Here is a 10872-nt window from a genome sequence, read left to right as displayed (position 1 = left end):
CAATGTGAATTCTTTCTCCCCACACCTTAGACAACCCTGAAGATGTGGCTGTGAAATCTAAAACGGTCTTCTATTTTGAATCTGCGTCCCACCTGTCGCTTAACCCTTGTGTTATCTTCAAGTCATTCTAACTCATCAGTCATTGTGACCCACCGTCGTATTGCGACAAATTTACTGCATACAAATACAAAGTGAAGCATTTTATTTCAACCGTTGGGCTGTTTCAGACCCCCCACATTGCGAAGGTTAAAATAAAATTATTATTTATTTTTGTATTGGGTAAACACAACAATGGTTCGTTATGAACCTTTGGGTCATGTGACCCGAAGGCAGCACAAGGGTTAAACAAAAAGCTCTGTTTCCGTGTCACATCAGCCTTTTCTTCTTTCTCCCCATTTCCTTCTACACCCTCAGTGTTTCAACTTAATTTGTCCCTTCTCCATTTATAGGTACATTTATCTTGCATAAAACACGTCAACAATGTTTGTAAAGACAGAATTTGTACTCTTTCATCAGCCCATGTCACTCATACAAACATACCAACACAGTCATGTGATCACCTTCAGTAGGGACTGGTTGTGTAGACTCCATACTGTCATTCTTGCTTATGGACATGGCTGGTTCTGGCAGGCACTCGAAGCCCCAGCAACAGTAACCATGTTCCAGAGCCAAAAGAATATTCCATAAATGATTCAACCCGTTTTACGCTTTCATGCTACACCTGGGAGATGAGAGTTTTACATGGTTACGCTTCATCAGTCTTCGTTCACAGTCATTCCCCTAGACTCCTCTGTAGTGTCCTTCTCTTGTGACTGGGCATGGAAAAGTATTTTTGAATTTAGAATGTTGGAAGCTAAATCAGGGGACAAACTCAAAGTAGCTTTGCTAACACTCAGTGTAAAGACGTTTTGTGAATTAGAAACCGTTTATTCAGCGTGTATGCACACAAACATCTTAGAAAACAGCTGGGACGTATGATGACAAAATGCCTGGCAAATTCTGGTCTATGAACATAGATGATGAAACAAGTTCAAGACTGTGAGTATCCTGTGGTGCAAGTATCACATTGACAAAACCTGTTTTATTCACCTTATCAGTTCCATTTCAAATCATGTGAGGAAAGAGGCATAAGAACTTGCGAGGTTAATTTTAAATGTAAGCAATGTACATTTCAGTATATCAAAAGATTCCTAGACTAATAGTTCTACTAAGAAATACAAAAAGGTTGTAGATTACAACATATAAATGTACCCAAAAGGTTATTACATCAATTTTCCATGTTGTATATCCATAGGCACCTAGTTTGAACAATATACGGTATCAAACATTCAGTCTTTATTGACATCCAGTGCACGTAATCTGAGTTGATACAATCTTGAAAAGGATGCTAGTTATCCATACTGTAGACACATAACAACCTCATACATTTTATCACAGTAAGAATTTTGAGAAAAATAATTGCAGTGGGTTATTTCAGGTAATGAAAGCTCTACTGTTCAATTGCAGGCACCCACAATCCAACACTGAAAGGTTCTTGAGTGATTGAAACATTGAAACAGAATAAGTCATCTAGACGATGAACTTTCAGTACTTCTTTGGTTACCCCATAAGACATGAAGCTACCAAAATTCTAAGAAATCCTTTGAACTGTGTTGTGTGTGCACCTGCTAGAACTGAACCCTTTCCAGCATGGCACTCAATGGTTTAGACAGAAGGAGTATTTAACATTCTGGATAGGCTTTGGGGGGCACACACCATACAAACAAGCCTGCACTGTCTTCTTCATCTCCTTCCAGACAGCCCATTGGTTGGGATGGACATCTCATTTTGACACCCATGCATGATCTTACTCAAAGTGAAGAATCCACCTAGGAGTGGTCAGTTTAAAATGATGTTGATTATTAGAAATGTACAGGACACTGGAGATTTTTTTTTTAAATCAAACTTCAGTCGATAGCTACATCTAAGTTTCTTCCTTTAAATCTCACGAAGAAAAAATTGTGAGCAGGTATTTGTACATGATAACATTCGGGTGGTGCTCCTGAACCATAAGAGCTCTCCAACTCATTTGCCTAACAGTTAGTGGATGTGACTTGTGAATCTCGACGTTCGTGTCGCTCCTAGAAAAAGCGTTTGCTCTTCCCTTGCGTCCTTCCTCTTCCGTCACTCCGCCTGTTCTGGTTCGGCGTCCATGCAGGTCTCCCAGGGGTTCTGAGGCATATGGGGCATCGAGAGGAGGAGAAGGGCGATGCCGGTGAGGAAGAGGAGGACAAAGCCAGCGCAGGCACACGCAAAGGACCAGGCGTAGGAGTAGTTGATCCAGATGGTGTCCTCGCTCTCAATCATGCGCTTGACGGACTGACGCATCACCTCCACCGAGATAATGGAGCAGAGGCCTGGGATTGGGTAAGAAAAGAGGTTAGGAGTCGTCACTACCGAATGTAGAGTCGAGCATTACCCCAGCCAAATGTACAGTTGACCACACCGGACAACCCTTTGAATCGTAGAGAAGCCTCGTTTTTGCACAGTGAACTAGCCCCGAATCATTCCAACTGCCACCCCTGTGTGCAGCCCTGTCGGACACAGTTCTATGTCTTTGTTGTTCAGTCGTAGGCCTACCTGCAAATGCAAAGAACATCCCAGCAGGCTTGAGGAGATAGTCTCGCCCTTTGCCCACGAACGACCCCACCACACACAACGTCCCCAGGATCATGAAGGCCAGGCTGAAGATGGAGATGGCGGCTGCAGATATGTTGTACTCTGAAAGTAGTCCAAATAATACATTTTGTAATTTATTATGCACATAATGATACATGTTATCAATTATATAAATGAAGATTATTGTAAATTTTTCAAACAGTGGCGCAATCACTGGAAAATAACCTTTTCCCAAACAGCATGACTCTGTAATTGCTTTTCGGCAGTTATACTGTAAGGTTGTGGCGCTTGTTTGACTGAACTACAGCCCAGCAAGACTCTGCTGGAATAAAGAGTGAACACTAATTATGACTTTACAAAGTTATTAAACCAGAGTCAAACCTGGAGGCTGGGGACTCCTGTGTGGATGTGGTGTGGTGACTGTTGGTCATTATTTTTCTGCACATGCTATCAACAAACAGCCTAGAGGACAGCTTCAAACGGATGATTGGGTTACTTATCTGAGACTTGCATCCTTCTGTTTCAAAATCAATTACAGGCATTACATTCCCGCACAGAGACTAATTGGGCTTCTGAATGCATGCAGATTTTTCAATTAATCTTTAAGTTCTGCCCAGGAAAATACATTGATTGGGCATAATTGAAATGTCACATGGAGAGACAGATTTTGGCATATAGTTATTTGGGGAGTCATCTCTATATGTTATCGAAGCTAGGCTAACAATTAATATGGATATTGAAAAATAAATTGCTCTCGGTCATATTTGAATTTAGTTTGTAACGTCTTTGTTAAGAACCACTTCAGGTACAAATTAAAGATCAATCAAATAAAGTAAGACATATTCTACAATAGGTTTACCGATACAAAAACTCAATGGTAGAAAGCACGTGTTATTATTCCAAGCCGCTTGGCCAGCCATCACTGCTGAAGTCAGTGCAGGGATCTTTAGCTAGGCCTTTAATCTACTGCCTGCTCGCTTAGAAAGCATGCCCAGGGGGAAAGCCCTTCCCCAGGGTAGAGCCTACAGTGGGATGGGCCGAGCTGTAGCTCACTCCCTTGGAGCTCCAACCTTCTAGTCCAGTTCTCTTGTCCTCATGAAACAGCCCATAGGAAGGAACTCGAGCGCACCGTCTTTACATTTCATATAACATCGGATTGAAATATTTCTTTCACGCTCGATTGCAGCTTTAGTTATTGAGTTCGTCAAGTGAGGTTCTAAATGTGTTTGCTTTGGTACATTTGCTTGGATAGATGTCCCTGTGGCCAGATCCATGAACCTTCTACGATCATCTCATGATATATTGAGCAGTGGAAGATCACTAGGGGGGTATGGAATGGGTCAGTGCTGAATTGCAGTTAAGGGCTATGCCTCAAGGGTTAACCATTAGCATTGCAATGGCAGAACGCGCGCGCGTGTGTTTAGGTTGTATGTGCGTGTTGTGGGATGGGTAAAATGTGCCTGTATGTGGGTTGATGTGTGCAACTGTATGTTGGTGTGTGTGTGGATGATGCGTCTGTGTGGATGATGTCCAAGATGGGGCTCAGCACACACAGTAACTCCCTGTGTGTGAGCGCTGTGTGTGCGCGTCGCATGATGTGTTGTGATGCAGAAGGAAACACGTGCATCCGGGCTCGAATCCGCTCCCTTTTATACCGTGATAACATATTCAGACAGCTCTCCGCGTGTGCTTGGAACCCCCGGCCCACTCGACATGGGAGGGGGTCTGTCTTCATATGATCCGAAACATGCTTAGAGTGGGCTGGACATGCACACTGTTGTCGATGTGTCTCTGTGGTTGGGGTGGGAGGCAGTGACCGACCGACGTTGGCGCTGTCATCCCGAGTTCAGTCAGTGTTGCTCGCTGAAGCAGAAAGCCAGTCTCTCTCTCTTTCTCTCTCTCTCGCCTCATAATCAGAAGAAAATACGTTTTTGAGGCCTACTGGTTTAGTACACTGAGGTTGTGTGAGCCCAAAGGATAGTATAGAGTAGATCTTAATCTTCTCTCCATTTCCACAGTTGCTACATCTGAGGTACACTCCAGCTGGTTTCAGAGTTGGTTTGTACTGTTCCCCACATAATATAACAGTTAGTGTGTCCCTGTGTCGTTCTACATTCAATACAAATATTTTTAAGTTCAGTATGCTTATTGTCTTATTGATTTTTCCTGTTGAAATGTTCATGTCCGGAGGAGGGGATCCCTCTGAAATGTTCCTCCTACGGTTTACTCCGTTTTTCTTTGTCTTCTTTGAGGGTTTAGGTTGGTTAGTTGCAAAACTGTGGGCATCTGTGAAGCTCCAATGACACTACATGTAAGAAAAGGCTGTACAAGCAATATTTGATTTGATTTGACAAAGCACAAACAAACCTACCTTTCTGGGTTTTGACTTCAAAAATCTCTGCCTCTTCTCCTGGGGTGAAATGTTTGAAGTATGTACAGTTCTCCACTGGAAACAAAAGAAAACTGTATCAGAGATTGAAACTGAGGTTTCAACATATCAAACTATATGTCTACAATTCCATTTAATTGCATCCAATGAACATCACAAACATTTTTTATACAATGCAGTCCCATACTTTAATGTAGGAACAATCTACCTTCTAAACTCTACATCTACACAACCAAAAGGCAACAAAATTGCCTTTGTTCTTACAACTCCACATAACTTTGGATCAACTTCTGCTTCATCTTTGAGCAAAGTCTATTTTACAATTGGGGTTTCGTCTTCTAGTCCTGACGCAACTACTCAAAACGGTCAACGGATGCCACCGGAACAATGTCTCATCAAACTGTTTGCACTGAGGTTACGTAAGACGCTCTGTCCCTTGTCTGATCGGTTTGATTGACAGCTTGTCTGCTGCTGTTCCAGCACTTTAATGCTAATAGCACACATCCCATTCACTCAGTTTGACCCGCACAATGTGCTAACCCGTAGGGATCAGTGCTAAGCACTAGCAAAAGCTGACCCACTGAATGTGATCTCGGGGATATGCACAGGGAGTATCACATTACCCTTTGATGCTGAGCCAAATGTCAAAAGAAGCGTTTGCTAAATGAATAAATGTTTGAATGGATACAAGACCAAGGTAAGAAGAGGGCTAGTTTCCCTTTCTGATATCTGGTGGCCAAGCTGAATATGAGATTGCTAATCTGTAGGGGGTGACCTGACAGATGTGTGATTCAAGTCCTTGTAATTTCTTGTGAATCTAATCCTCATTCCCTACCACTGGTGCCAGGGGAATGATAATGGCAGGTTTTCATGTGGAATTAATTATGGGAGCTAAGTAGAGTAAATGATCTAGTCAGCTTCAGCACTAAAGCTTTTAGATAATTTGCACTTGATTGGTACAGTAAGTCATGAATGTATGCTAAAGGGTTGCCAGGTTTGAGGGATAGCCCCCCTCTCCAACCCATTGTGATCCTAAAATAATTCTGAATGTGTCTGATTGAGATGGTTCAGTAAACAATTGTTGTTTTTGTCTTTGTTAAGTTGTGAGTATTAAAACAATGTTCATCTAAGCAAGTAAAAACACTGGAAATACCAGTGATGTATTTTTTTCTTCCATATGAGTAACTTTGGAACATATGTAGACCCATGCTGACAGGATGTTTTGGTCAATTAGGACATACTGGCCATCAAGGGGAAATACTGAGGTGGTTACTAAGCAACAGGCCTGTCCGCTTTTTTATATTGGACGGCGGGCAGGGCCATGGGAGAGAACCCAGCTATGCTCCTGTCACAAACATACACTTCTATGTTTGGTCTGGTGGGATATTGAAAAAAAGAATGAATGAAAGAGAATGGGAGATTGTGCGTGTGAGATGGAGAGCGAGAGAGAGAGAGAGAGAGAGAGAGAGAGAGAGAGAGAGAGAGAGAGAGAGAGACGGGAGGTATGACATATTCAAAGGGCATGATGATATCCTCGATGGCTTTGCGTCACTGTGTTATTTTCTAGCCCTTTCTTGCCTCGAAAAAGACACAGTCCGAGGTCAGCATCTCGTTTACACTTGGCTCTGCCACACCTCCTCTTGGTGGGGCTGGTCGTGGGGCTGGAAACAGACTGTGTTTCATGGCTCTCGCATGAGAGAGCCGGCGCCGCATACTGGAATGACTTTACTACACTTCAAAGTCCTTGTGAATTTAGTTGGCGGTACCATGCAAAGACAGAGGATACAAATTCAATACAACTCACTTAAGTCAAATGCCTCTCTGCCTGTAAAAAGTCTATATTAAGCAAAGCAACACATGGTCATGAGGCGATTCCTGATGCAATATCTTCCGGTGTCTTTATAGAAAGTTAGGTAGGAAGACCACACAACACTGAGATATAATTGGTTCTTCCATAGGCTGCAGCCGAGCCCAAGAGTGGCATGTTCCTAAAGCACCAACGGGGCAGATTCCAGGGGTTTTGCTTGCCCAGTCCACCATGCACTGTAAGTTACCCAGTCCCTGTGGGAGCCTACATGATTAAGGGCCCAGTGAGCAGGCATGGGGCGTGGGATTTAGGGGCTCCCTTGGGGGCGGGGGTTGTCGAGTCCCCGAGGGAACGGGGATGACTATGCCTGGCTTGTGCAGGTGGCCCTGTCAATCAAAAGTGCTCGGGAACTTGTGCAAACACTTGACTCCCCATCAGCTTCGAGATCAGGACAGCTGGGTATTTGCGATGCCTATATTTATCCCCCTGCGGTGACGAGTCTGTGGCGACGCCATGCTCGACAGATAAGAGCCCTCGTGTCTTTGTTTCTGCAACACTGGCAGATCAGGTAACTGTATCCCTGGCCTGCACTCATCCACAAACAGACAGTGGATGTTTAAAGAATAAGTGACATTTTAGAGCTTTGATGACTTGGTGTAATCTCTGACTGAAGGGACATGGTCACCAATGATCTGAAACCTTACAGAACACAATGCCATGGGGTCAAAATACTGATTCACTTCTGCACTTTAGGCTTCAGTGGAACGTCTTCCAATCTACATAATTGAATCGTTCCAAACATAAGGCACATGCTCAAAATAATATGTCCGCGACAGTCAGTCTGTTTATGGAGATTACACAGTAATGAGTCGCCGTTTTATCGGAGATGGCAAGTGCCAAAGGCTGAACAGATACATGCCACGCACTGCATGAGTAGCTGTTGGCTTTTCTGTCATTTAGAAGGGTCCAAATACAAAGTGTGTTCATTAGCAAATACAGAGAAGGGGCATAAATGCCTCTCCTAGCAACTGATGGAAGGATTATTTACAACTTGGCATCAATGTTATGTCCGTGTTATAACTTAATATTGTGTCAGCATTGCTTGTCGTTAGGAACCAAGTACCTGATGTACCTGAATTATTTTTAAATAATTTTACTACTACAAGTTTACTACTTTACTGCCTTTTTCACGCGTATTTCTAATAATTTAACAATATAAGTAAGAAGGCTACACCAAAGGCACCTGAACAAATGCTGACAACAATCCACATTTTCAGCCCTGTGCTTCTCCTGTTTAGACAACGTCTATGAACCCCATTCTCCTTCCATCCATCTAACTTCACAAACCTGACCGTGCTGCCAGTTTGGAGGTAATACCCCACCCATTATATTGAGTACTCGGAACCCCTGCACTCTGGGTTAATGTCCAACCTGTTTCTGTCAATTCAGCACATGTCAAAAATGCTTTGAAAATGGATCTCAGTGAAGTATTTACATCTGTCTGTGGTCTCTGTCTGTTGCCTGGGACTCCCACCAGTCTCTAATCCCTGATCTACTGTGCTGGCTGGCTGGCTGGGTGGGCGGCTGGGTGGGGCACATTTGTTGAGTTGAGGAAGTCCTCTGCTGATTGACACTGAAGGAAATAACTCTTCTTCACCTGCCAGTCGAGTAGAATCCAGCCATATGTGTCTCTCTGTGTATGTGTGTGTATGTGTGTGTATGTGTGTGTATGTGTGTGTATGTGTTCTCAAGCCCAAAAAGGAAAATTGCAAAAGGACCATCATCTTTCTAACATACTTTAACCAAATCTTTATGGCTGGCATCTATTTCTTAGTGCTCTAATGTGAACTGACAATTGTACAACTTCTCTGTTTTGTTCTTCGAGTCATTGATTAAGCAAAGCATTTGTTTCCTTTCAAAGGTCGGCGTTCTCCTATTATTGTAGTAAAGGTCAATGTTCAGCGCTCATTAAATAGTTTATTTTAAGGCCTTTGGAGCCTCTGCATAAATCCATGTTTGGTTAGGCTCTGGAAAGATCAGAGGTTTAACAAGATTTAGTTGCTAAGCTAAAAAAAACATCTTAGTATGGGGTGTCAACTCTCCTTATAATTGATAACTGCAGCCTTTGAGTGAGTATCAAACAGACAATAAAAGACAAAACCTACAGGTCAGGTTCAGGGTTAGGGTTAAAGAACCTAGCACGATTCAAGTACCATACGCTTTCTCGTTCAGGCCATTGTGTGTTGTCCACTAGGTTGGAAAAAAACTGTATTTTGATTGATTGATTTGCTAACAATGGACTGACAGGAGGCCTTCTGCATTGTGATGAGTGTTGTGAGCCACAGGGAACACTCGCTGGTCACATTGCCCACATGACAGAAGCATGGTGGCAGTAGAAAACCATTAGCAAAGCATGTGGCCCCTCCCAGTTTGACATGGTAGACCGCCAACCTCGCTTTCACAACACTGAACTATGTTTAAAACGTTGACAGATGTATACTCATAAAAGCGGTTCGATTCAGTCCTGCTACTAATCTATCTGACTCTCTGAGAACTGTATAGGAAACCTTAACGACCAGTTATTAGACATGAAGGATTTTATTGTTGTGTAAAATCGAGAAATACTCGATATACAGAGTATATACTTGACATACACAGTACACTATACGAATACTGTGACGGTTTGTACTGATAACCAACATCACATGGACTCCTATGGATCACCTGATCAACTGTTGCTGTCTAGTTGGTGAACCTACCAAAGCAAAGCCTGGGACACGGAGGAGTTTTTGCATTGGCACACAGAGCCAGGAGGAACTGAGACATACAGCCTGGTACAATGGACAGGGATAGACTAAGGTTCTACCCTAGGTTGTCGTGACCAGGTCTTACCTCCGGGAAGACTGATCGGTCCGCAGCCCTTCCCCTTGTAGTTCTCCTCGCTCATGTAGATGAGCTTCTTACAAAGCCTCCACAGGCCAAAGTGGGCCGCCTCGCAGGTGGTGTTGACGCTCTCCACTTTGGGACTCAGAACCGCCCAGTGGTCCGTCACCACCGCCGTGAACATGGACGCCATCCCCACCACCAGCACAAAGATGGCGATCTTCACCTTCGTGCGCTTGAGCATGACTGCGGCGGGTGCTTGGGGGGTGGGGGGGTGGAATGAAAAACGTGGATGTGAAGGGTTTCCTTCCTTTTGGCGGGTGGAAAAAACAAACCGAAACGGAAAGCGCCCAAGGTCCCTTTGCTTTGCGCGCGCGCCCAAAAACGGTCGACGAGAGGGGACGGAGGTTTCCTGGCGGCGGTTTCCTGGCGGTGTTTACGGTCTTCTCACAAACAAAAATCCCCAAACAGTGGTCTTCTCTGTCTCCACCTCAGCCTGCGCTCTCTCCTCTGTCTCTTGGATGGAACTGTGCCTCTGGTTTCAGGGGAAGGAAGGAGGCCAGTCGTCTGTGCCCTAGTTTTAACTCCCCTCTCCTCACCGACTGCATGGTGGTTGCGCCAGGGGGGGCCCGGGGAAGGGACGGAGGGGGGGGGGGGGGGTGGAGGGGGGAGTAGGGGGGGATTGCTGCTTCAGACCTACAGCTGTTGAGGTACATCAGGAAAAGTTGATGACCCAACCAACTGCCATGGTCGGGCGTGTGGGGGAGTGGGTTGGAGTGAAGGAGGGGGGCGGGGGTTAGGGTGGAGCACGGCAGTTTGTTGCTATTAATGTGGCATGTGACTCAAGTCTTTAGACTGTCCGCTGATCAGGTTACATCTGTGTGGGCGGAGTGGGCAAGGGGGGGACAAGAGTGGCTCCCCTAAACGGCAGGTCACGACACGAAAAAAGTCTGACCCCGATGTCTGTGGGCCTGTTTTCTCAGCGTCCGTGCGATGGGAAGTGGGCTCCCCGTCCTGCCTCTCAAAGTGCATCGGTCACACTGAATGCCAGAGGAGATTTCCCCCCTCTCGCTTCTCCTCTCCCCTGCCCAGCCCTTTTCCAACTGCACGGTGTGGATTTGAATCTGTAAACTAT

The 10872-nt window shown here is 44.7% G+C and overlaps 1 protein-coding gene across 1 annotated transcript; it reads right to left on the bottom strand.

Moving 5' to 3' along the window:
* Window positions 1–906: 906 nt before the first annotated feature.
* Window positions 907–10341, bottom strand: LOC146237667 (voltage-dependent calcium channel gamma-1 subunit-like). Its single transcript, XM_084685848.1, has 4 exons — window positions 9747–10341; window positions 5030–5104; window positions 2620–2760; window positions 907–2396 (listed from the first exon to the last, which is right to left on the bottom strand). Exons 1-4 carry the CDS (start codon window positions 9979–9981, stop codon window positions 2164–2166), a joined length of 684 nt encoding a protein of 227 aa, XP_084541974.1. The 5' UTR covers window positions 9982–10341; the 3' UTR covers window positions 907–2163.
* Between the last annotated feature and the right edge of the window lie 531 nt (window positions 10342–10872).

This window comes from Hypomesus nipponensis, chromosome 21 (genome assembly GCF_054491055.1).
Source record: "Hypomesus nipponensis isolate SF chromosome 21, ASM5449105v1, whole genome shotgun sequence".
Classification (NCBI taxonomy): Eukaryota; Metazoa; Chordata; class Actinopteri; order Osmeriformes; family Osmeridae; genus Hypomesus; species Hypomesus nipponensis.
The sequence above is the reverse complement of the archived record's forward strand: the minus strand, read 5'-3'. Positions and strand labels throughout refer to the sequence as shown.

What these genes read in the sequence shown, in the direction of transcription:
- LOC146237667 (XM_084685848.1), bottom strand. Translation starts at nt 9,981, where the DNA reads ATGCTCAAGCGCACGAAGGTGAAGATCGCCATCTTTGTGCTGGTGGTG. An exon ending in ACCGATCAGTCTTCCCGGAG is followed by an intron (nt 5,105 to 9,746) that starts GTAAGACCTGGT and finishes TTTTGTTTCCAG; the next exon opens with TGGAGAACTGTACATACTTC. An exon ending in TGAAGTCAAAACCCAGAAAG is followed by an intron (nt 2,761 to 5,029) that starts GTAGGTTTGTTT and finishes GACTACTTTCAG; the next exon opens with AGTACAACATATCTGCAGCC.